This window comes from Hevea brasiliensis, chromosome 7 (genome assembly GCF_030052815.1).
Source record: "Hevea brasiliensis isolate MT/VB/25A 57/8 chromosome 7, ASM3005281v1, whole genome shotgun sequence".
NCBI lineage: Eukaryota > Viridiplantae > Streptophyta > Magnoliopsida > Malpighiales > Euphorbiaceae > Hevea > Hevea brasiliensis.
This window is the reverse complement of record NC_079499.1, coordinates 101,776,379-101,802,209: the sequence shown is the minus strand read 5'-3', so window position 1 is coordinate 101,802,209 and position 25,831 is coordinate 101,776,379. Positions and strand designations below refer to the sequence as shown.

The 25,831-nt window shown below is 29.4% G+C and overlaps 4 protein-coding genes and 1 non-coding gene across 5 annotated transcripts; 2 read left to right on the top strand and 3 right to left on the bottom strand.

Moving 5' to 3' along the window:
• The first annotated feature begins 376 nt into the window (after positions 1–376).
• LOC110671032 (uncharacterized) lies at positions 377–6,910 on the top strand. Its single transcript, XR_009150125.1, has 7 exons — positions 377–723; positions 1,261–1,346; positions 2,165–2,311; positions 2,448–2,556; positions 4,825–4,948; positions 5,934–6,204; positions 6,484–6,910. It is a non-coding gene; the product is annotated as an uncharacterized LOC110671032 (transcript).
• A 2,626-nt stretch (positions 6,911–9,536) lies between these two features.
• On the top strand, positions 9,537–10,277 carry LOC110671033 (uncharacterized). The gene has a single exon (XM_021833394.2). The coding sequence runs from the start codon at positions 9,888–9,890 to the stop codon at positions 10,143–10,145; it is 258 nt and encodes an 85-aa protein (XP_021689086.2). The 5' UTR covers positions 9,537–9,887; the 3' UTR covers positions 10,146–10,277.
• A 3,112-nt stretch (positions 10,278–13,389) lies between these two features.
• Positions 13,390–16,041, bottom strand: LOC131181584 (E3 ubiquitin-protein ligase RHA2B-like). The gene is made up of 2 exons (XM_058150346.1): positions 15,356–16,041; positions 13,390–13,623 (listed from the first exon to the last, which is right to left on the bottom strand). The coding sequence occupies exons 1-2, from the start codon at positions 15,813–15,815 to the stop codon at positions 13,571–13,573; spliced, it is 513 nt and encodes a 170-aa protein (XP_058006329.1). The 5' UTR covers positions 15,816–16,041; the 3' UTR covers positions 13,390–13,570.
• Positions 16,042–16,551: 510 nt separating this feature from the next.
• LOC131181424 (uncharacterized) lies at positions 16,552–17,592 on the bottom strand. Its single transcript, XM_058149486.1, has 2 exons — positions 17,328–17,592; positions 16,552–16,637 (listed from the first exon to the last, which is right to left on the bottom strand). The coding sequence occupies exons 1-2, from the start codon at positions 17,590–17,592 to the stop codon at positions 16,552–16,554; spliced, it is 351 nt and encodes a 116-aa protein (XP_058005469.1).
• A 7,298-nt stretch (positions 17,593–24,890) lies between these two features.
• Positions 24,891–25,698, bottom strand: LOC110671034 (probable E3 ubiquitin-protein ligase XERICO). The gene has a single exon (XM_021833395.2). It carries the CDS (start codon positions 25,637–25,639, stop codon positions 25,148–25,150), a length of 492 nt encoding a protein of 163 aa, XP_021689087.1. The 5' UTR covers positions 25,640–25,698; the 3' UTR covers positions 24,891–25,147.
• Between the last annotated feature and the right edge of the window lie 133 nt (positions 25,699–25,831).

Below are 25,831 nucleotides of genomic sequence, written 5' to 3'. Positions count from 1 at the left end.
AATTATTATTTATAATATTATTATATTTGAATATTATTTTTTTATAATTTTAAATAATTTATTAATATAAAAAATTAATTTAAAAATATAAAAATTATATAATTAATTAATTTTAAAATGTTAATATAATTTAAATAAAAAATAAAAAATAAATATATACCTCTAAAAGTTAAAGATAAAATGTTCAATTTAAACCTGCATGTATTAAGGAAGCTTAATTTATTTATTTTAATTTTTTTAAAAATTTGAATTTAAATTTAATTTAATTAAAAATTAAAAAAATTAAATTTAAAATTTTAATTTAAATTAAAATTGCTGAGTCAAGTGAGTCACAACTTTGAAAGTGGGCTAATCAGATATCAGCACATAAAATAACTATTCAGATCCCCCGCCAAACCAAACACCACGTCTCGCGCTTCCATTTTCCGCTGGTTCAACAGTTGAAAATTTTCGTTTCTCCTAGAAGCCCACCGCTCACAGTAAGACCTTCACACACAGAGAGAGCAAGTCAAGATTCACCTCTTCCCGAATGAAATCTCTAAATTCTTAATCTAATTTGTAAATAAATTTAATTCATTCTTTCTCTGGGTCAACTTCCAATGGCTGATGATACCGGCTCTTCACCTCTCATACCTCCCTCTCCTCTCAACGAACCCACAGAGATCGACCTCGAGTCCGGCCCCAGTGAGAAAATTCAGTGCCGAATTTGCCTTGAAACCGACGGTAATTTTGTCCTTCTCTCCCCAAATCCTAACGCCTCTTGTTTTTATTGCTTAGGTTTCACGATTTCTTACGCCTTCATGTCATTTTTCTTACGTTTACTGCTTTGTTTTTCTGTTTTATTTTTTTTTATGAGAAATCAGGCAAAGTGTAACTTGTTTGAATTTATACGTTTGGATGTATCTTCTACGTGTTTTTGCCTGCATTGTTGGAAAAGTGGAAAGTTAAATTTATTTTTGGACTTGAGGACGAACTTCAATTATTCGTTTGTGTTAATGTACAGTTTAGTTAGCTAAGATTTTGTAATTTGGGGCCAACAGCCAATGATTTTATAATGAACATTCGTGTTTCTCAGTACTCAAGTCTTATTGCTCAGCATAAGAGCTTTAATGGATTGGTTTTGTCTATAGAATACAAACACCTTTCATAGCTTTTATTTTGTATTTCTTTTTACATGCTCCATTAATGGGGTTTGGACTTTTGAGTTCAGTTGATCATTTTTTGCTGATCCCATTTATTTCATACCTTTCTTTCACTTAGGTAGGGATTTTATTGCACCATGCAAATGCAAAGGATCATCAAAGTATGTCCATCGGGAATGTTTGGACCATTGGCGAGCTGTGAGGGTATGATTGCAGTCGTCATTTTCTTTATCCTGATTGCTAAATTAGTAACAATCATTTCTTGTGTGAGCTCAGCGATATAGGTTTACCGTGTTACAGATGATCCACTGTTGCTTACATTCCATGCAACTGCATTTTGTTATGTGAGTCTACTTGTGATCCAACTGAAGCCCTTTTGACAGGTTGATTATCAGTCAAATGGTGTTGATCAATGTTAAAGATGTCCTGGAGCATGTACTTTTGGGCATATGTTGTAAAAAATTGTCAAAAAGTTTGTATTTAGTACCATCTTCTTTGGTAATACTTGAAGCAGATTGTATTTGTACAAGAGGCAAGGCAATTGCGTTGAAATGTGTTTGTGTACTTAAAAGTTGCATTCGTTATGTTTGCTATGCAATATGTCTTATGTTCATGTAAAATGCATTAGTTTTGATTTACTGATTAAATGATGTCTTGGCAGCCTGAACTTGTTTTAAAGGAGACATCCTGTTGATACTTGATTTGGATACACTATACATCATCCACTTCACATGGCTAAATTGCACTTGTAGTGTTTATACAATTTTAAATTTGGCTATCCGGAGGCAGTCTGTAGATTGTTTTGGATATGTTTGTAGGACTATCTTGTTTTACTTTTAGCCATTCGTTTTCTGTAGTTTTCTTTTCAAGTGTCTATGGACAACTGATGGTTAATGAAGAGAAAAAGTTTATGCTTTTTGCATAAGGTGTTGGATCTTGCCAATCCAAATGGGTAATCTGACATGCATGTGCATTTACTTGTAGCCTTATTTATGGCAATTATTTCTCTTGTGTTTTTGCAGGAAGGATCTGCATTTTCTCATTGCACAACCTGCAAGGCCCCTTACTATTTAAGAGTTCATGTTGCTGCCGATAGGAAATGGCGAACTCTGAAATTTCGGTTCTTTGTGACTAGAGACATAGCATTTATATTTCTGGCCGTTCAACTTGTAAGTCATCAGTTCCCTAATTTTATTTATATTTACATTTTACTTTATTTGCTATATTGTCCCTACCCCTCACCCACCTCTTTTTGCTTGCTCTGTTCAAAAAATTGACTGTTTTCTTTGTATTCATTGTGTGCAGGTTATTGCTTCACTTGGATATTTGGTGTATTTAATTGATAGTTATCAGCATTCTCGGCTTTGACATGCATGGGGCTTTGATAATGAGCTTAGTTTCTATTACATATGTGGTAAATCTCAAGAACCTGAACTAATAGTTATTATAATGCTTCTCAATGCAGACATCTGGTTGCTGGCACTGTTCATTATAATTTTTTGTTTTAGGTCTTGTCAGTAAAGAGACTTGTCCACGTGGATCTTTTGATGATCTTGTCGTTGGCATTTTAGTGCTTTAGCAAAATGCCTCAAGTGTTTCACATTAATTTCGCTACTACTGTCCTCCTAAAATAATTGCTGTATCATATAAAGGAGCAACAATTTTTGTGATTTGAATTTTTATCGCAATACTAATGAAAGGCTCTTCAATCTACTAGGAACAAAAATTAACTAATCTTCAATTTCCATTGTCATCTCCATGGCTTATTTTCTTCTTTTCCTAGGATAGATTCCTCAAGCTTTTTATACTCATTTTCATCAGCTTCTTTTTTCAGAATAGGTTACTAAAAATTTTTCAATTCAGTCTTATCATCTTGGATTTCAACATGTGAAGGCTTAACTATCAAAGTTTTGAATTCTTCGAGTTGTTCTTGTTGTTCTTCATTATGAAATTCCATCATTTCTTCCTTCTAAGTTGCAATACATCTTCAAGCAATCTTGATAGCTCTTCTAGCTTTGCTTTCAGTCTACCTGAAGTTTCTTCAAGGTGTGTCTTACATTTTTCTTGAGATTTTTCTTGAAATCGAATATTTGAGCAAGTATCATAAGCCAAATAGTTAGAACTTATTTTGGTTGAATAAAAGAAGTTTTTCATTATACTTGTTGAAATAAATAAATAAATAAATAAATAAATATATATATATATATATATATATATATATATATATATATATATATATATATATTCCTTCTTCGATGCTTTAAGTTCTATCTCTCTAACTTGTAAAGTTGTTTGACTGTTCAATATTAATAATATAAGTTAGGGTGATAATATTCAACACCACCATATGAATCCCTTGAATAACATATCTCATCTGATTTTGGCTTTTAGTCTTTGAATTTCAGTCCACATAAAATCCCACTTAAACACAATTTGGATATATGTTTGTGCTTCAAATATTTGTCTTTGTCAGAAATTTCAAAATTAGAATCAAGATATTGAAATTACCAGGAAAGGATTTTGCCAAAAAATTGCTAACTTTGCACTTTGAAATGATGTGGCGCTGACATGGTATACTGTGGTGTGTGGTGTGGCAGGAAGTAGGCACAATCAGGTGTGAATGTGCGTAAAATTAGTGGCGTGATATCAGATGGAGAGATGGGCTAGTTGAACTCTACTTGGCGTTTGTGGCTGGTAGAGGCTCGAACAATCAATTTGACAATGGGAATGCGAGGCACAGGTGAGGCGCAGTTGTCAAATTCGGTTTTCATCTGGGTTCTTACTTGGGTTGGCATCTGACCCAAACAGAATGGTGGTTGTAGGTTGCTTCTGGTGGTCAGATTTACACTAGAAGGATTGCCCAACAACGTGTAGTTGATTGGTGGTGGTGGTGTGATAGCTTGGTGAAAAGAAGTAGTGGTTTGTTTATGGGCAATAGTGACAGTGGTGAGGCTTGCGAGAGGGAAATTCAATGGTGAGGAACTAGCAGGCGAGTAAAAAAAAGTTTTAGATTGAATTCTCTGGGTAATTTCCAGAGGCAATTGGATTAAAAGCTTTGATACCGAATTGATGTAGAACAAAAAGAACACTCAAGAGGGAAGAGAAACAAATATCAAATTTTCTATTAATTCTCAATTTCAATTGTAAATAATAATAAGCTCTCTCATAAGATACCTGGATGACATAAGTATATATAGTATGAATATAATATAGATTCTATTACTAGTAGGATTAGGAATCCAAAATAAGAAAATACTAAATCAGTCTAACTAGGTATATAAAACCAACACTAAGTAAGAAAATACTAAGCCTATTATAACTCTTTAAATATTTCTAAATAATAATTAAATTCCTAAAATTCATAATAATACTAGAAAATCTTAAGTAAAGATTTTAATTTTACAATTAAGAATTAAATATAAATAATTGCTATCTCTAGTATTCCTTGACTGCATCACCACTCCTCTTAATGCAAGGAGGGCCACATCCTTCTTTCCTCCTCTCTCCCTCACTCAATCACTCACCCACTCTTCACTAGAGTCCAAAATGGCCTTATAAATTCAGGGTTATGTGGCCCTTATTGACCCCTCCCCTGTTTGGCTTATTGTGGTTGTTTTGGTAGTTGATTGCTATTTTTTGCTAGAATACGTGGTTGGCATCTTTATATGTATGTGTTGCACAGGAGCGCTGCTATTTTTTGCTTTGCTGGGGCTATCTGGGTGCTTCATTACTTGCTATGATCGAAGAGTTCGCAGTGATTTGGCTCAGCCTTGTCGAGAATTATGTCTTTGTTGCTGTCAGCCTGGGTATAATATACTATTTCTTATTTCGGAAGATGGTGCATGTGATATAGTTGATTACCCGTGGTTTGATACTGACAGGAGCTATGAGAATGATAAGAATTATTTTGTTCTTTTCTTATTGCTTGTTGAATTTTGGAGCTATTAAACTTTTTTTCCCCTTGTTAACTATGATTATTATATGTATTTTGAGAGAGACAGATTCAATTCCTCATTGTATCTGCATGCTTGATGAAAGGCATGAGGAATTTGAAAAGCCTTCTCAAGTGTTGAAGAATCTTAAAATCATTACCTTTCCCCTGCCCATAAAGGGAACTCCATATGACCTTTCCCTCCTTTCTATGAGTTTGAAATCAAAAAGCCTTTTGCAGATTATGTGTTTTCCTTGTTAATGTGAATGCTATGATGACTATCATGCATATCTTGTACTTTTTAGAACTCTTTCATCTATTGAATTAAGGTTTTCTTATGTTTTGCTTGCTTATTTTGTATCCCATTTAAGCAGTGGAAAGGATGGAGGGCCTTTCTAGTAATTTTGTATCCTGTTTAAGCAGTGGAAAGGATGGAGTGCCTTTCTAGTAATATTGAAAGCTGCCTTTAAAAGCTATTATTTTCATCTCCTCATTTCTTGCTTTAAGCAACCAATTCTTCTGCCTAAATTGGGTCATCCTTCTTTCTCCTCTCCCTCCCGTGTTGTAATTGTATAATGAATAGAGACGATGATCATCATGGAACACACTGTGCCTAACTAGGCTTTGTGCTGACTTGTACTGGATTAGTAGGCAAATAATAAAATGAATTGTAACAGGTATGCCTCGATATTTGATGAATACATTTCTTTAGGTCATACTTACTCATGGAATTTCTTCACCTTTTTATCTTACTAAGCTGTGGTTATTGAATTCAGCAAGTTCAGACAAAAAAAAAAAAAGAAAAAAAGAATTCGGTAGCGATAATTTTGGTTATCCATTTGGCTTTATTATTTTTGCAGAATGTGTGCGGACTGCCATCTACCTGGCACTCTTTGCATGTGGACTGACTGTACCACTTGCTTTGAAAGCTGTGCAAGTGCGGCTGGTGAATGTGGTTGCTTGGGAGGTGCTGGTGAAGCAGGGCTACCATTTTTATTTATAATGGCTGTGATTATGCTTGTACTCTTTACAGTGATTGGCATATTCTATAGTGTTCTAGTAGCTACTATGGTTGGACAGCGAATTTGGCAACGGCACTATCACATACTTGCAAAAAGGATGCTAACAAAAGTGAGTGGCTATCCTGTTTATCTTTAGTCTCATAAGGTCCAAGGATCTTTCTGCACTCTGATGTTTGCATGGCATTAGTATATTGGTTAAAAGTTGGTATATTTTGAGAGTTGGCTTTTCAGATTTGACATATATATTTTTATTCAATTTGTTTTCTCACCACAACATTTGTTGCTGGTTGGTGCATCACATGTTAATTCTTTGACATGTAAGCAAATTTTATTTGACTAAATATTATAACTTTATTTGATATTTTTTTTATTCATTCTTCTTTGTTAGGAATATGTCGTTGAGGATGTTGATGGTGAGACTATGGGATCTGATTGGTCTCCCCCACCTCTCCCACCTGAACATGTTCAGCAGCTGAAAATTCTGGGTCTCCTATGAGTAAAGGAGGCGATATCATAACACGCTGTAGAGATGGAATGGTGCTCTATTTTGGTAGGTCATTCTATACTCGGAGCCTTTGAACTTTTAGTACGAAATGCTTTGTGCAGTTACTTGGTAAGAAAATATCAAAGGCTCTTTGATGTTGTTTCAAAATACATTTACAAATCTGTAAAGGATAATAATTTGTGAAAATGCTCCTGGTATTGTTACAATACTTTGATGAGTAAAGAAAACTGAAACAAGGTGTACTCAAGATAACTAAGAAAAGATGTTCCATCATCTCTTCCATGTTTGTAATCTATCATAAGTTGTACTATGTATGGCATTAAACATTACATGCAATAATTTACTCTCCTTTGGACAGGAGATAGAAGGGGACAAAAATCTTAGTTTAGTAATCAAGTCACATGATATGCTTAACTAGGAATAAGTGAGGACAAAAAAGGATGCAATAATAGGATATTCAAAAGACAGAGTCTTGGGTAGTATTGACAGTGGTTGGGGGCATCATGTGAGCCAATATAGAAGCAAGACCTGATATACTTGTGATATTTGCAACACTATATAGTATATACTATGAGATTTGACCTCATGTCTCGTCTCTATGTGGTCATCTGTTTGAACTTGTAACATGTACTGTGTTTTTGCTATGGAAAGCTGGGGCACACCCACTGTTCCTAACAGGGAAATGTTCGGGCACGTGAAGCTACCATTTTCCGCACTCGTGCGTGGAATCCATTAACTCGTGAAAATAGCTTGCTACCACCATTTTCTAATAATTTCGCAGTGACTAAAGCCAAGTGGACCATCACCTACACACCTGTGGACTGCATGTGGCGGTTGACGTTAGAATTCACGGGTGTCTAGTCACTGGTCACTGCTGTTAAGGTATTTTACTATTTATTAGCTTTGTTTGCTGATTTTCTTTCAATTTCCAACTTTTTGTTTGGTTGGATGGATTCGTCGTCCCGAATAATTATCAAGTAGTAGTTCAGGAATCTGGCGTCAGAAAGAAAAAATAAATAAATAAAAAATCTGGGTTCGGTGCATTGTAAAATCAGAATCGATTTTAAATTTAATTTAAAATAAAAATAATTACATTTATATTAATTTAAAAGTAAACTCAAAATTGGTTAATTTAATTTGAAAGAAAAATATTCAAAAATTTTGACATTTAAATTTAATCAGCATCAATCTTTGAAGACTTTTAGCCTGAAATTAAAGTGATTAGTTTTGATTTTAATCCAGAGTAGTCAAACATGTATAAAAATTTCTTCTAACTAATCGAAATTGGTCTTTCGATTTGGTCACTTAAAATCAACCACCTGTTTTTGGCATTATTTAACGCTGTTGTTGAACATTTTGCGTGAGAGGTTATTAATAATAACGTAATAAAAAAAAATCATTTGTTAAAATGCTATTGCAGGATGGACGGTCCACTAAAAACTGGGCATGGTTCTCGTGAATGTTTTCCTTTGAAGACTTGTTTATTTATTTCTAAAATTGATATTAAATTTTTTAAAACCATAACAACATAAGTAAAGACATTTTTATCTCTATGGTTTGCTAATATTTAATTCTAAAATTTATATTAGATTCTAGTTTGTATTTAGTTTTTGAATTATTATATTGCAAAATAAATTATTTTCTCAAAAATTTTATAATTTTCTCATAATAACATAAAACAAAAGTTTATTGTATTTAAAGTTGTAAAAATTAAAATAGAATGCAGTTACAGAAAATTTAAATTTATGTGAAAATAAATTTAATAATTATTATTTAATTATTTATATTTAAATTTATATAATAATTATATTAGATACACTATTAAAATGAATTTTTTTTTTAAATTAATCCTAGATTGATGTGCCGGCGCCGACGCTACAACCTAGGAAAGCCATTTGTATTTTGGTGGCAGTTTTCGGTTTAGTTTGATGGTTTGATTTGCACCCACACCGTCCAGTCGTCCACCGTTCCACAAAACTGCTACCCTTTTTTTTAGTTGAATTAAATTTGTTGAATTAACAACTTTCATCCGGTAATATTAAATCCTTTAAAAAAATTTCTTAAATTTTCAAATTATATATCAATTAAAACTAAGTAAAAAAATTAAATTTATTGATATCTCTCATTTCTTTTGCCTTCCTTTGTTTAATAAATATTTTATTCGATTATAACTGATAGGAAATTATATAAATTTTGATTATTTTGATATTAGTTTTTAAGTTTTTTATTTAAATTAGTTAATTTTTTTTTATAAAATTTTACTTTTACTAATAATAAATTAAACATAGAAACTCAATGAGATTTTATTATTTAAATACTCAATTCTATTTGATAAAATTTAATTATTAAAAATTTTTATTCAATTTTCTGAATGTTCACCCACCATCAATAATAATTTATTAGTATTTTAAAATTGTTAAATACTTGAATCATTTATTTATTTTTTATTTTTAAAAATAAAAAATTTTAAAAATTGAAATAAAATTAGATTTTACTTTTAGAAAATAAACGAATTAAAAGATTTTTAATTATTAAATTAAATTAAATCTAACTGAGATCAGTAAAAAAATTATTATTATTTTGATAATTTTTAATTTTTTTAATGTTATTTAAATATTTAAAAAATTAATTTTTTATCTTATTAATATTTATATATTTTTAGAGACTAAATATTAATATTGAAATTGAATTAATAATTATCCTTTTAAAATATTAAAACTTATCATCTTTATTATTTTTATTTATCGTATTTAATTTTTTTAAAATTATTTATTATATTTAAAAATTTTAATTATTTTTAAAATTTTACTCTTTATTTTTATTAAATATAATAAATATTTATATAATAAATAATTAGATGAGAAATAATAATTAAATAATTATTAATATATATATATAAATCTTTTATTTTTAAACCTTTTAGAATTGTAAGGGAAACCGCCAGTTTTATTCCGTTATGGCCACCACTATTTATTTACAGTAAGATGGGGTTGGGTCCCACCATTTAAAATGGTGGGTGCCATCCAAGTCCATGAGCAATGATGCAAAACGTGTAATCTGCCTCTGCCACGGTCAAAACCATCAAATAAAAAACCAGCATATAAAAATGGCCAAAAAAAAAAAGTTGAAATGCTTCACGCGCACGCTACCCTGCAGCCTTATCCATTCTATATGAAACTGCCCACTTACATGGTCTTCACCCTATAAATACCTCTCTTTCCACTTTCTTGATACCATCTTCTTTTCACCCATTTAACCATTTTCTTAAAAAAAAAGAGCAAGTCTCCATGGCTGACATTGCTATTCTGGTTGCTGAGGAGTATGAAAGGAGAGTCAAGAATTCAAGGAGAGTCAAGAATTCAAGGAAGTTGTCTGAAGATTCAGGTTCAGACATCAAGGTTTTTAACTGGGTTTCTTGTGTTTCTTTCCTGTCTCGGAGTGTCAAGAATAAGGTTAGGCAAGAGAATATTGAACTTGCCAAAATGGTTTTGGAGCCCAAGACCCAAATTGGTCTTGCAGCTTCTAATGGGTTCTTCTCTGCCTGAGTTTTTTCTCTTCTTGATTTCGATCTTCTATTTTTTTTTCTTTTAGTTTGTAGTTCTGTACAAATTTTATGTTCCGATGATGTAATATCAGTATTATACATGAAAATTTAATATCCTTTAAAGTTTATTGAATCATAACCTAGATTGGAAATTCTTGCGGTTCTGCATTTTCAGCTTCAGATTTCTGGATGGAAAACAGTAATTTGTGCATAATTCCTTATTAAGTAGCAATAGTAATAGAAAAAACTTGGCAAGCCTTCTTGTTACACTTGGAGAATAAGGAATGAGCTTGAGCAGGATTCATCGTTACAAATCCATTTGCCATGTTTGCTAAACCTGTGGGCTTGTTGGTTATATTTTGTTCTCAAAAGTCAGAACCCTCTATTGATTTTGTTATCTGCTGCTAAGGATAAGATTTGGAATCTCAATTCAAGTAGTGGTCCAGCCATGGAAAGGAAACAAAAAGAATCTTGCTTTTAGTTTTCTTATAACATGTTCTTGATTTGTCCGCCAATACTCACCTTAATTTTTCTGTGCATATTTAAATTTCTGCTATGCTAATCCTAATTTTTCTTTCATATCGCAAATTCTGTCATCATTGTTATCATTTAATCAAATGAAAGTTCCTCCCCACTCAACAATATCCTGTTTAGAGCTCAATTGGCCGACAAGGTATGTTTGGAAGTAACCATATTTCAATGTTTAAGTCTTGGTTTATAGCTTTATAATATTCTTACATGGAATGGAGACTTGAAAACTCTGATCACCCACACCAAACAATGCCTTCTAATATCTCTCACCCTGACTTGTTGGCAACAAAAAAAAAAAAAAATTAAAAAAAAAAATAAAAAATTATTCTCTCCTTGACCAAACACGTAACTTGTTGCTTTTCTACTTACATTTTCTAACATATTGCTTTTCCGATTTATGAGAGAATTATCAATTTTTAACAATTCTTATCATAAAAATTAAGGGTTTATAGTTTTGATTTCGATTTATGATCTATTCAAGAATAAGAATTGATCAAAATTTGATATTGTTTCAATTTAATTTTTTGATATTTTAATTTTAATTTAATTTGATTCTCTATACTTCAATTTCAGTTTAATTTGAATTTTAATTTTTAAAATAATTTTATTTAATTATTATGGTGGAAGGTTCATACTTAAATTATTATTAAAATTTTAAAATTAATTGTTAAAATATAATATATCATTTAATATACTTTTTATCTATTTTTTTTAATTATATAGTGTTTAATTATAAGATGTATATATAATAAATATATTGTAAGGTGATTTAATATATTTGTAATTAAAATTATTAAAAAAATAGAGGAATATATATATATATATATATATATATATATATATATATATATATATATATATATATATATATATATATATATATATATTGAAAATATATGATGTCTAAAATTTATTAAAATATATGTATATAATTATTTTTTAATTATATTTTTATTATTATGGGTCTTGATACAATTTTAATACGATTGTAAATAATTCTTAATTAATAAATAAAACCTAATCAAAATAGTAAAATAAGTTCAATTTAACATTATTTTATTCGATTTAATTTGATTTAAAACCTCAAAAATTATATATACTCCTAAGAAAAAGTGATGAATTGAGAACAAACTCAAATTTTACCTTAAAAAATGTAGAATTAGAAAAATCAATTAGAGTATAAGAGAATTGCTAATTCAAAGTTGATTTTCTTTTAAATCATTCATGTGTAGGGCAATTAAAATGTTATAGTCATGCTTATTTAAAAAATGTCGTTTTCAATTCCTAATGGTAACCATGCACTCAATTGTCTCTATTTGGAGAATAGGAAATTTTAAATAGAAGAAATTAATATTTCAAGCATCTCATTTATTGATTGCTAATGTAATAACATATTTCAATGCACGTTTCCTTTTATTCTGGTTGCTGCTAATTAATACTCATTCAATTATCTATCTTCCATTATTTTTTTTAAGGCTCTGTTTGCTTGACGTTCACATTTTTAATATTTAGAACAGTAAAAAATATTAATAAAAAATATTTTTTTAATTAAAAGAAAATAAATCATCTTGTAAGGTCTTAAATGGAATTGATAGTTACTGAAAATGAAATGTTAGGAACACTTGCTTTCAAGCTTGGACAGAAGCCCCTAAAAGTGAGGAGGCAACATCATCTCTTAATCCTGAGTTTTGGGCTTGGATTGAATATATGCTGAGGCCTATTCATTTACTAAAATGGTTAAGGGAGCCCAATAATACCAGGAAAATGGGGATAAACAAATACTAGGAATGGCAAGGAGTCCATTCTATTGAATTTTTTTTAAGACACATTTAGATAATATTTAAAGAAAATTACACTTTAATGTATTGTAGTTTGTGTGTTTTTATTAATAGGGGCTTGAGACTTTGTTTTTTATACTTAAGGGTCTGTGTTATTATGCTGTTAGCATTTGAAGATAAAATTGCTAAATGGTATCAATGTATATTAATATAGCAAGTTTCCGTATACTTTAAAACTGACGTGACAAGTGAACTCCACCTATTTAGCTATATATAATCATGTTAACCATTTAGTATTAAGTTAGGAAGAATAAGAGAAAACAGAATATGCCGACATTTACTCTCTATCACGAGGAAATCAACATGCAAACTGATATTTACAGCTAAATAGATGGGTTCACTTGTCACGTTAGCTTAAGAGGACAGGAAGACTTGCCACGTTAATATACATTGACATCGTCTAGTAATTTTGTCCGTTAATATTAACGGTTTAATAATATAGACTGTTAAGTGTAAAAAAAAAATCTCAAACATCAATTAATAAAAAGCGTAAATCATAAGATATTAAAGTGTATTTTTTCTTAATATTTAATGAGGTTTGGAATAAGTTTATTTTAGAAAATAATACCTATGTGGAGATTAAATTTTATTTAATGAATATTTGTTACTAAGTGGTTCATATAAATAATTAATTAAATACAAAATATATATTTTTTATAATAATATTTATAAATTTTTTATATTTTATATTTTAAATAAATAAAAATTTAAATAATTTATAAAATTATTAAAATTTTAAAATATAAATTATTAATAAAAATATATTTATTTAAATTATTAATTAAAATATATAAAGCAAAATGGAATTAAGCATTATGTAGATAATAATAATTAAATTTGGAGTGAATTTGAGTAGTTTAGAATAAATTTTAATCCGATATAGAATGGATACAGATATTAAAAATACTAATCTTGGGTAATCACTAAGAGCATGATTATAGTTGGGAAAACAACCAACAAAGCAGCTAAGGTTAAGGTCCTCAAGATATTGAAGCCCAGGACTTCCTGCAAAGACTTGACCTTCCTGATTCAGGTCCCTCAACACTAATGGCAATAGTCAACCTGAAAATCTAATATTTCTTTGCATTTCTTTGTTCATATGCTGTCTCTCTATAAGAAAAAGAAAGAAACACAGTAAGTCCATACGTACCTCAAGACTAGAAGAAGATGAGCAATTTTGCCACTATTAGAATTTTCTCTCAATGCAAAATGCAACACACTCTCAAATCTCAATCGGCCTGTTGCCACTATGCAAACAAAAGTTTGGCAAGCAAGAAATGTGCGAGTACTTTTCTGGGTCTTATCTAGAAGTAGGCAAAAGAATACTTTGAGCAGAGAGATCTGAGAAAAAGGTAAGAGGCTGCTTAAGCATATCAGGCTTTAACCATTCATACAAAGAATGGCTAAGACTATCAAAACATTTTGTCAAGTGAAACTCATAAAGCCATAAATTTAGCATAAAACAGAAAACGTTTAATTAGCATTTTTCAGTTTTTTGGGTATCATACCTCCCTCTAGACAGCCCCAGTTGATGAAACCTTTGAACCATGATATACTAGACAGGTATAGCTTTCCAGAGAGTCATTATTCAACTTATTTGGATCAGTATCACTCATTCAAAACTTCTTGAAAAGTGACAGTCAACATACTGAAATTCAAGTTTAATATCTAACAGAATCAAAATTTTTCAGTGCCCTACTATAGGATTCTGTGCAAGGTCCTAGGAAGACTTTTGTAATTGTGTAGTTACGAAAGGAGGCATGGAGAAGGATTGTGAGTCGAGGTTTTGCAGCAGAGGTTAGACTGGTACCTGCTCAAGTAAGATTCTTGATCAAATCTTGAATTCAGCAATCCATTAAGCTTTTTCTCATTGGGTTTGTTTGGAATAAATTATTTATAAGAAAAGAATTCTCACACAATCAGGTGTGAATTCTATTTCTTTAAAAATGAAAAAAATTAACAAAAAAGAAATAAATTAAATTGAATTCTTGTAAAATTCTACATTTAAAAATGCCAACAAGTTGAAAGGAATTGTTTTCTGTGAATTGGAAAGGAAACAAGAAATTAGGAAAATCAAATCTACTTTCTGTAACTTTCTCAAGAAGGTGATGCCCTGAATTAGACAAGTAGCCAGGTATTAACAGCACCAGTTTGCGTTCACATTTTGAGCTCCCTCTCACCACCTTGATTTTAGCAAATTCCCAAGTTAGAACAAACATTTGATGTTGGCAAATCACTGAAAGCAAGACCATGGTAGAGAAAGTTAATGGCTTTCCAGGGAAATTAATGTTGTCTGGAATGTAGGATCAAGCTCTGTTACTAGGAATAATATTTTCAGCAGTTGGATTCTATTAACAATAGAAGGATGTCAACTTCACGTATTTAGCAAGTATTTCATTACTTCACGTATGTTTTTTTCTCCTCTTTTTGATACATAGAAAACCTTCATTGTGTTTGCCAAAATTTAAAGCTGATCCACCTTATATTTGTACACCATAGCAAGTATCCATTGCTTGTTATATACTCTTAATAATTTTCTTTAAAAATATTTTCATTCAATTAATAGTCTTGTGATTGAATTATCATAAAGAAATTATTTTATGTTAAATTTAATATATTTTAATTATAAAATTTTTAAAATAACTATAAAATATTTTTTAGTAATAATTAAATTAATACTTTTTTTTTATAAAATAGTAGATTTCAATTTCAATTCCAAAACAACACCATTTACATAATTTCTTCAGAAGCTGAAGAACTTAAAATTCCCTTCTGCTGTCAAAAATTTCCTTTCTAAATCCACAAATTAATTTTTATCATCAAAAACTTGAAAAACCATTACCATGAGATACCAAGAAAACAATCTCCTCATTGCTCCGATCATACCCCATCTGATCATCTTTCAACCGGCGATAACCAGCGACCACTTCATCCGGCAACAACTTAGTCCTGCAAAGTGGGCAAGTAGACCTGCACTGCAGCAACCACTTGTCCAAGCAATCTTTGTGGAACACATGCTTGCACTTCAAGTCTCTTACGATTTCGTCCACAGCAAACTCCGATAGACACACTGCACATAATTCTGGTGGTGTTTCCTGCAGCTTCATGAGCAGTTTTGTGTAGCGAACCCCCGGATTCATTTGTTCAAGGTAACTGAGGAACTGGGTGGTGGTGAATACGCGTTGGCCGGAGAATATTCTGATGAGAGATTGAATTGCAGCTGTGACTTTTAGGAGGAGGAGATTGATGCAGAGTATGGTTACGGTTTTAAGGGTAGTTAAGACCTGAGAGAGAGCTTCCATGGCTGCTGAAGGTAAAGCTTTAACGTATATTGATAGACGGATAAAAGATAAAGCTTTTATGTATATACAAAGAGAGAGCTTGCTTGAATTAGAGTATGGCAGGGTTCATTGGCTTTAAGGTTGGTCCATTTTCATTTATTTATTGAAAGCTTGACTTGTACTATTACTGCCTACAGAATTAATCTGGAAAAGATGATGTGTGAGCACATAGATTTAGGCCTATTGGCATTTGCGATTGAGTTTCAAGATTAAAAATTGTTAAAAAAAAAAAAACAATACCCTTAAAGAATTTATTTTTTTTTAACCATTAATTACCAATTATTTTATCAATTATTAGTTATTAAATATTAATTATTTATATAATAATTTAAAATAAAAATATAATTTTTTATAAATTATTTTTTCAATTCCAAAATATTAATATAAAAATTATATTATTAAATAATATAATTAAAAAAAATAATATTTTACCTATAATCAAAATAATAAATGTTATTATCGAACAAGGCCATTCTCTAATTTAATTTCGTTCAATGATTAAAAATATGACAAAGCCAAGATTGAATCTCACCCCTCTAATCCTTCTATTAAAAATATTTATTTTATTATTTTAAATTAAATATATTAAATGACTTTTAATTAATTTTTATCACGCAATACCTTTTCATGATTAGCGTGCCTTGCCTCTTTTTCCAGCAAACCAAAGCACCTTCCCCTCTAAATCACAGTATGCTGGCTAAAACAGAACAAGCCCACAAGGCAAGCCATCCACACAGAACCAGTAAGCATAGTAATGGAAAACCCTCGCCAAATATTCACGATCTGCTTCAAAAACAACCAAAATTAACTATTTACAACTCATCTCAGAAATAGGGAGGGTGAAACCCACTTCTGGGTGAGGGAGGGAAAGCCCCCTGCCCGTCGAGGCAAAATATATATTTATGAAAAAAATAAATTACAAATTCAAACTTTAAAATATATTAAATCAAATAATATATTATTCGTTTTGTATAGAAAAAAAAAATCCCTCTTTCAAAAATATCTAACATAAGAGACAATTATATATCATATCAACAAGGCAAGGAAGACGACAAATTATGAAAAGTGTTGAGTTTTTTTTTTTTTTTCGAAGAAAAGTGTCGAGCTTGGTTGTGGTCTCCACTCTGCAGAAAATGAAAATCTATGGAATTTGCAGTGCTAAAGATAAGAATGAATCGAATGGATAAGATCATAGCATAAGACAGTGAGCGTGGAGCGGCCTATCATCAACCTGAGAAACTGCATGCTACTACAATTCTTTTCTTTTAAATAAGTAAGAGGGGTCCCCTTATCCCAAGGAGGGAGACCTATAAATTACTAAAAATTTATAATAAAATTAAGATATTATTTTAAATTTAAGTCTATCAAATCAATAATATATCTTCAATTATTACATTAAAAATTTCCTTCTGCTGTAAAAAATTTCCTTTCTAAACCCACAAATTAATTTTTGTCACCAAAAACTTGAAAAACCATTGCCATGTGATACCAAGAAAACAATCTCCTCATTGTTCCGATCATACCCCATCTGATCGTCTTTCAACAGGCGATAACCAGCGACCACTTCATCCGGCAACAACTTAGTCCTGCGAAGTGGGCAAGTAGACCTGCATTGCAGCAACCACTTGTCCAACTTGTGGAACACATGCTTGCACTTCAAGTCTCTTACGTTTTCGTCCACAGCAAACTCCGATAGACACACTGCACATAATTCTGGTGGTGTTTCCTGCAGCTTCATGAGCAGTTTTAATTTGTGTAGCGAACCCCCGGATTCATTTGTTCAAGGTAACTGAGGAATTGGGTGGTGGTGAATACGCGTTGGCCGGAGAATATTCTGATGAGAGATTGAATTGCAGCTGTGACTTTGAGGAGGAGGAGATTGATGTAGAGTATGGTTATGATGTAGAGCTTCCATGGCTGCTGAGGGTAAAGCTTCTACGTATAGAGATAGACGGAAAGATAAAGCTTTTATGTAAAGAAAGAGCTTGCTTGAATTAGAATATGGCAGGATTCATTGGCTTTAAGGGTGGTCCATTTTCATTTATTTATTATTCCTTAATGTTAAAAGCTTCACTTGTGCCATTACTGCCTACAGAAGAAATATTGAAAAGATGATGTGCGATCGCATAGATTTAGGCCCATTTGCATTTGTGATTGTGTTTCCAGAATAAAAATTGTTTATAAAAAAACAAAACTCCTAAAAATTTTATTTTATTGGCATATACACAATATTAAACATTTTAGTAGGTCAATTATTTTATTAGTTATTAATTATTAATTATTTATATGATAATTTATGTTAGCATAATTATAGCAATTAGCATAATTACAGCAATTAGCATGATTATAGGAGATTTGTGTAGCATAATTATAGTAATTATTATTCTTGTCCAGTACCTGTGCCTGCATCTGCTTCTAGCACTACTCTTCGTCGTTTTACCCGTCCAGTTTACCTGCCTCTGTTGAATCTGCACCAATTGTTGATCCAGTATCTGTGCCTGCATCTGCTCCTAGCACTACTCTTCGTCGTTTTACGTCGGCTTTACTCTGTTGAATCGCACGATTGTTGATCCATGCACTGCGTATCTGCTCCTAGCACTACTCTTCGTCGTTCCCGTCCAGTTTACCTGCCTCTGTTGAATCTGCATCAGTTGTTGATCCAGTATCTGTGCCTGCATCTGCTCCTAGCACTACTATTCGTCGTTTTACCCGTCCAGTTTACCTGCCTCTGTTGAATCTGCACCAATTGTTGATCCAGTACCTGCGCCTGCATCTGCTCCTAGCAATACTATTCGTCGTTCTACCCGTCCAGTTTGATTCCTGTCTCCTTTATCAGCCAAACCGCTGATATATTCACCAAAACGCATCCTCCCGCTCGCTTTCAGGATCTCTTAAGCAAACTCAAGTTGGCACATGCGCTACCACCTTGAGTTTGAGGGGGGTGTTAGCATAATTATAGCAATTAGCATAATTACAGCAATTAGCATGATTATAGGAGATTTGTGTAGCATAATTATAGCAATTATTATTCTTGTCCAAATTAGTTCATATTCTCATGTATAAATAGATGTAATATCTCTGTAAATGATACACAGACAAATACACAGACAAATACACAATCCTTTTCTTCATTACTTGTATTCTTTCTTCTAACAATTTAAAATAAAACTATTTGATATAATAATTATTAGATTAATAGTTGAATTTAAAATAATAATATTATTTTAGTTAAAATATATTTTTAATTTTTAAAAATTAGAATGAGTAATTTTTTATAAATTATTCTATCAATCTCTAAATATTAATATAAATATTTTATTACTAAATAATATAATTAAAAAAATAATATTTTAATCATAATCAAAACAGTAACTACTATCATAAAGCATATTGCCGAACAACCATTGTCTAATTTGGTTTCGTTAAGTGACTAAAGATATGGCAGGGTCAGGTTTGAATCTCACACCCCTAATCTTCCTATTAAAAATATTTGTTTTTATTATTTTAATATTTTTATAATTAAAATATATTAAATTACTTTTAATTAATTTTTATTAGCGTGTCTTACCTCTATTATCTCCAGCATTTTCAATGTGTAGTAATTTTTTAGTATAGGAGTTTCTATGTTAATTTTATTTTTTATGAAATAAATTTTATTTATCTCTTAATAAAAAATTATTTTCAATAATTACTTTAAATGAATTGTTAAAATTTAATTTAATAGTGAAATGCATAAATTATAAACAAAGTAAATTGAAATCAAAGTAATCATAAAACCATATCATGAATATGCCTTTTTTTAAATATATAATTCATACAAAGAAATGCACACACACGATATAATAAGACTTACTGTATACAATTACCTGAACTGAAAGTAGTTATGCACACGCTTATATACCACACACACAGATGCTACTTGGACGATGTGGGATTCAAGACCAGAAGCAAAAACACCATGAAAGCATCCACCTAACCACACTACGAATATGCCTTTTTTTTTTTGATAATTCATACCAAAAAAATGCTCACACACATGGGATAATAAGATTTATTGTACACACTGAAAGTAGTTGTTGATTGGAAAAACAGTTATGCACACGCTTATATACCACACACACATGCTACTTAGGCGATGTGTGATCCAAGACCAAAAATAGAAACACCACGAAAGTATCCACCTAACCACACCACGAATATCTTTTTTTTTTTATAATTCAAATCAATATTATTAAACATTATATTTGAAATATTTTAATGAGAGATGATTAAATTTTCGTTTTAAATTAAATTTAATATGTTTAATTATAAAAATGTTTAAATTATTTTTTAAATTATTTTTTAAATTATTTTTTAATATATAAAAAAATACTTTTTTTTTTAACTAAATTGATAGCCAACAACGCCAAACCTTTTGCGGCTATGTTCATATCGACGGAAAATTGGAAGAGCAGGACCTTCAACACTTAACAATAAATCAATCAATGAAGAATAAACCGTCAACAAGACAGAAGAAGGAGATCGTCCAAGCAAGTTGACCACTAGCCATAACGGTAGCAGTCACTGATCTGTACCCAGTGAACCATGGGAAATAGCCAAGACAGCTCATAAAGCCTATCAATCTCATTTAGTAAGAGGGGGTGACGACGAGAGAACCCCAGCCAACTCTTATATACATCGGGATGGCTCCTCCTCTTTTTCCAGCAAACCAAAGCCCGTTCCCCTCTAAATCACAGTATGCTGGCTAAAACACGACAAGCCCACAAGGCAAGCCATCCACACAGAACCAGTAGGCATAGCAATGGAAAACCCTCGCCAAATATCCACGATCTGCTTCAAAAACAACCAAAATTAACTATTTACAACCCATCTCAGAAATAGTGAGGGCGCCGAGCTCGGATCGATTTAAATTTTACGTCTTGAGTATTTGTTACCTTATATAAATATTTAATTAAATATAAAATATATATTTTTTATAATAATATTTATAAATTTTTATATATTTTATTTTATATAAAATAAAATTTAAATATTTTATAAAATTATTAAAATTTTAAAATATAAATTATTAATTAAAATATTTTTTATATAAAATATTAATTAAAATATATAAAATTAAATGAATTTAAATTTTTTTAATAATAATAATAATTAAATTTAAAATAGTTAAAAATAAATTTTAATCAATTTTAAAAAAATTTAATTTTGATAATATTAATTAAATTTAAATTTAAATAAAATAATTTTTATATACCTTATTTATTATCATCTCTATTTATTCATAGAGATAAATTATACATTTATCAAAAAAATAAATTACAAATTCAAGCTTTAAAATATATTAAATCAAATAATAAATTATTCGTTTTATATAGAAAAAAAAATCAATCTTTGAAAAAATATCTAACCTAAGAGACAATTAAATATCATATCAACCAAGCAAGAAAGACGACAAATTACGAGCAAGTGTTGAGTTTTTTTTTTGGAAAGAAAAGCGTTGAGTTTGGCTCTGTAGAAATTGAAAATCTATGCAATTTGCAGCGATAAAGATATGAATGAATTGAATGGATAAGAATCATAGCGTAAGACAGCGTGCGTTGAGCCGCCTATCATCAACCTGAGAAATTGTATTCTTTTCTTTTAAATAAAAAGTTAATGAATAATGTATGTTGATTATTTATATGAGTTAAAATCTGTTTAATATTATTATTGAAAAAATTATTTTTTTTTAAATATAATAATTAAAAAATATTAAAAATAATTAAAAATTAAATTTAATTAATTTTAATTATAAAAATATTAAAATAATATAATATTTTTTTCAAACTATTTTTCTTAATAGCATCTAAAATAATGCTTTTATTTAGAAAAATAGTTTCGGATTCTAAAATTTAATATCAAAACAGGACTTTAATATGTGTGTATACCTTTAGATAAAAGAAAAATTAAAATATTTGAAAGGGTGAGTCAGTATATACGTGGGTAACCCCTCAAGATTCGTGTACACATGGAGGGTTGATTCTTTGAAATTTCATATTAGTTATAAATAGTGTGTGCATGCGGTTTATATAGGTTAGCATACCATAGTAAAATTGTTATAATTTTATCAAGGGGTGTATCCTGTCTCTGAATCACTTGTATGTATATATACCTTTGGATAAAATAAAAAATAAAAAGTTTAGAGTAAGGGGTCCCCTTTTCCCAAAGAGGGAGACCTATAAATTACCTAGAATTTATAATAAAGTTTATATATTATTTTAAATTTAAGTATATTAAATCAATAATATATCTTTAATTATTAAATTAAAATATTAAATCCGTTAATAAATCTTAAACATTCTATCAAAGTTTACAAATTACTTGAGTCGCACTCGAATTTGAATTGTTAAGCTGTTCAAATTAATCAATGGCTCAAACTTGACTTAATTAACATCAAGTTTACTTTGAATATATTAGTCATATTTATTTGGTTGGAATGCAGAAATTTGACATTTATATTTTTCTCAGCAAATGATTTTTTTTTTTACAAAGACTCATGATTTTTTTTTTATGAGATCATTAATTTATTTATTAATTCTTATTTATAATGTATAATTTTATAAAATATAGGTAGTGGTTACGATCAATTTGATGAAAAAGAAAGATAAATACATATTTTTGCAGGAAATTTTGTAAAAAAGGAAAAAATCATGGCATCTTTGCATTAAAAAGATATTCAGCTACATATCCAGTGTGTTGTGATGCAGATGTAGGCTAGAAAAATAAAACAAAGCGACAGTAGTGATAAGTTTCCACATGAAGTATAGCTATCAGTGGGAAGTAGTTATCAAGCTCTTCAAGAGCCAAAACTACTCAGAAAGCTTCAAATAAATGCATTATAAATTAAAGGAGAGTAGGGGAGCAGATTCAAAACCTTCAATAATATATTTTTAGTCATTCAATAAGATCATAAATAACGTAATTCCCTTTGACTAGTTATCTTTCTATGTACCCATCGTTAATTAATTTAGCTTTTATTGGGGGCAACATATTCTTGGTAAGAAGGAAAGGGAAATGGAAAGGAAGACACAGAGGGGTAAAAGAAAAGAATATATATAAATTATTATTTTATTATTTAATAATATTTTTATTTTAATTTCATCAATTGGATATATATTTATATTTAATTTAAGAATTAAGATAAAAGTGCCCGTTTGTCACTTCCATATTTTTTTTAAGTTTTTTTTTTCTTTTAGCTTCTTTGGTAGTATGATAAAGAAATTAAAGAGAGAAAAAAATGTGGTTAGAGAAATAATTTTGTATTTTATAAATAATGAGATTTCTTTTATTTATATTGAAATTGTCTTTATAAGGCAAAATTAATATTAAAGTTATAGATATATAAGTCCTCTTCAGTAATATTAGCCGTTTTATTAATTGTTAGTTATTTTATTAATTATCAGTGATTAATTATTTATATAGCTGTTAAAGTAAAAATATTTGATAAAAATAATTATTGAAAAATATTGATATAATTTTATTGACTCTTTTTACCTCTAAAAGTTAAATATTATGCCATTAAATAATATAAAAATGAGAGATAATATTTTAATCAAAGTTAAAACACTAAATATTATTTTAAAAGTGATACCGAATAAAGTCATAATAGAAAAATTATTATCTATATCTGATTCATTATAGATTTAAAATATAAATATATGAGACTCATGAATTAATAGGTGAGTTTCAGTTGAATATACAATAGATTAAATTTAAAAAAAATATTATATAATAATATTAATTCTTTCCATAAAATATAAACGCAACTTCAACCTCAAATTATAGATACTAATTATTTTAATTATATTATATACGTAGTTTAATTAATTATATACAAATTTTAAATTAGATGCTTCATTTCTTAAAATAAATAATTTTTTTGTTTTAAATATAAATACTTCCAACTGAGAATTAATTAATTTATTTTTAATGATCAAATTGAGATGATAATAATTTAATTAAATAGTTTTTTTTAAGGACCAAAATGAAAAGATTAATATGAAAACAATCAACTTGTCCATCAAATGGCACATCATTTTGATCGTTATAAATGCCTCCAAATTTAGCTTTCTACATCCATATATTTATTTTAGGGTTGGTTTTGTTTGTTTATCAATGAAAACTAATAAGTGATTCATATTACTAGTTATATTATTTATTTATATATTTTAAGATATATAAATATATATAGTGTTTTATTAATAAATAATTAAAAAATATTAATTAAAATTTTTTATTCAATTTTATTAAGATTTTAAATGATAGATATTTCAAACATATTTAGTACGTGGTAATATTAAAAAAAAAAAATCCTTCGTCAATTATATGTATATTCATAGGAAAAGGATTTAAATGGAGAATAAAAATATACATAAAAAATTAATAGATTTTAATTTAATAATATTAAAATTATTTTTAAATTTATTAATTTTCAAATTTCAAATTTAATTAAAATTAAATTAAAAAAAATCTTCCATTTTTATTTTTCCAGTCCAATAATGCAAAGGAAAGTAAGGCAGCTGTCACTGGAGGGACCAATTTTTTTTTTTTTTTATTGGTGGTTCAAGTGTCTCGATTGTACAATAAATTTCACAGCCGTTTTATGATCTCATTGGTATTTATATTTAATTTTTTAAAAAAATATATTTTCTTCAATAACTATTAGACACATATTTAACAATTAAATTTCTGATTTAATAACTTAATATATATTTCTATTGATTATAAATAAGCTTTGTTTTGTGAAACATGCGTACATGATGGAGAAATGGTAACAAAGCGAGTCAGGGCAAGCGACTGATATATAATATAAATTTATTTACTAAATATTAAATTTTAATTAAAAATATAAGTTTTAGATATTATTTTAAGAATATATTTATAATTTTTAAAATTATAATATTTAAATATATAAAAATAAATTATTTTTTAATAAAAAATAATAATATGAGAAAAAAAATCTTCTCATCCTCACCCAGCAAATGAAATTGAAGAAAATTGATAAATTCGAAATAAATTGAATCAAATTCGAAAATTTTGCCATCCCTAGAGCTTCAGAGAAACGCAATGCAAACACCCATTTTGAATTTTTTTTTTTTTTATTATAAGTAACAAATTATGATCATAAAGATCTAGAAAGTTATTTCTTTAATTTTTGGAAGATAAAATTATAAGTAAATAATTAATAGGATAACTAAGTATCTAATAAGACTAACATCTATGGTTGCTAATTGCACATGGAGGAGGAAAAGAAACTAGAAAATTCTCTGTAAACCATTACCATGCAAAGCAGAAAGCAAGAAAATCATCTCTTCATCACTCCCGTCATAGTGATCGATCTGATCTTGAAGTTGATGATAATCAGCAACAATCTCATCAGGCAAAACCTTGGTCCTGCAAAGAGGGCAAGTAGCCAAATATTGCTGCAACCATTTGTCAAGGCAATCCTTGTGAAATGTGTGCTTGCATTTCAATTTCCTAACACTTTCCCCTTCCAAAAATTCCGATAAACAAACTGCGCATTCTATTACCGATTGCTGCCTAAGCTTTTCGGTATAGAGAATTGCTGGATTTTTCTCTTCAATTAGCTGCAGATATTGGCTTGTGCTGATTACGCCGCGGTTATCGGAATTGGTGATGCTTCCGGTGACCAACCGGAATAGGATTACGGCTTCGAGTGTGAGGAGGCAGAAGAAGACTGTGGCTACAGTGTAGAGGCGAGATAGGAATTCAGAGAGAGTAGCCATGGCTGCTTAAGGTAGGAAGAAACTCAGTGGGTGGATAAATAATTCTGATATAACACTAATGAATAATAGGGTCAGCCGGTCTGATCATTTCGTGTTTCTTTCACCAATGAGATCATAGAATTTTCGTGTTACCCAATTCAGGTGGGGACATGTGGAATGCCGGAATTCATGTCTTAAAAAAACACATTAGTC

What these genes read in the sequence shown, in the direction of transcription:
- LOC131181424 (XM_058149486.1), bottom strand. Translation starts at nt 17,592, where the DNA reads ATGAAGCTGCAGGAAACACCACCAGAATTATGTGCAGTGTGTCTATCG. An exon ending in CTTGGTATCACATGGCAATG is followed by an intron (nt 16,638 to 17,327) that starts GTTTTTCAAGTT and finishes TTTTTGAAGCAG; the next exon opens with ATCGTGAATATTTGGCGAGG.
- LOC131181584 (XM_058150346.1), bottom strand. Translation starts at nt 15,815, where the DNA reads ATGGAAGCTCTCTCTCAGGTCTTAACTACCCTTAAAACCGTAACCATA. An exon ending in TGTTTTCTTGGTATCTCATG is followed by an intron (nt 13,624 to 15,355) that starts GTAATGGTTTTT and finishes TTTTTCTTATAG; the next exon opens with AGAGACAGCATATGAACAAA.
- LOC110671033 (XM_021833394.2), top strand. Translation starts at nt 9,888, where the DNA reads ATGGCTGACATTGCTATTCTGGTTGCTGAGGAGTATGAAAGGAGAGTC.
- LOC110671034 (XM_021833395.2), bottom strand. Translation starts at nt 25,639, where the DNA reads ATGGCTACTCTCTCTGAATTCCTATCTCGCCTCTACACTGTAGCCACA.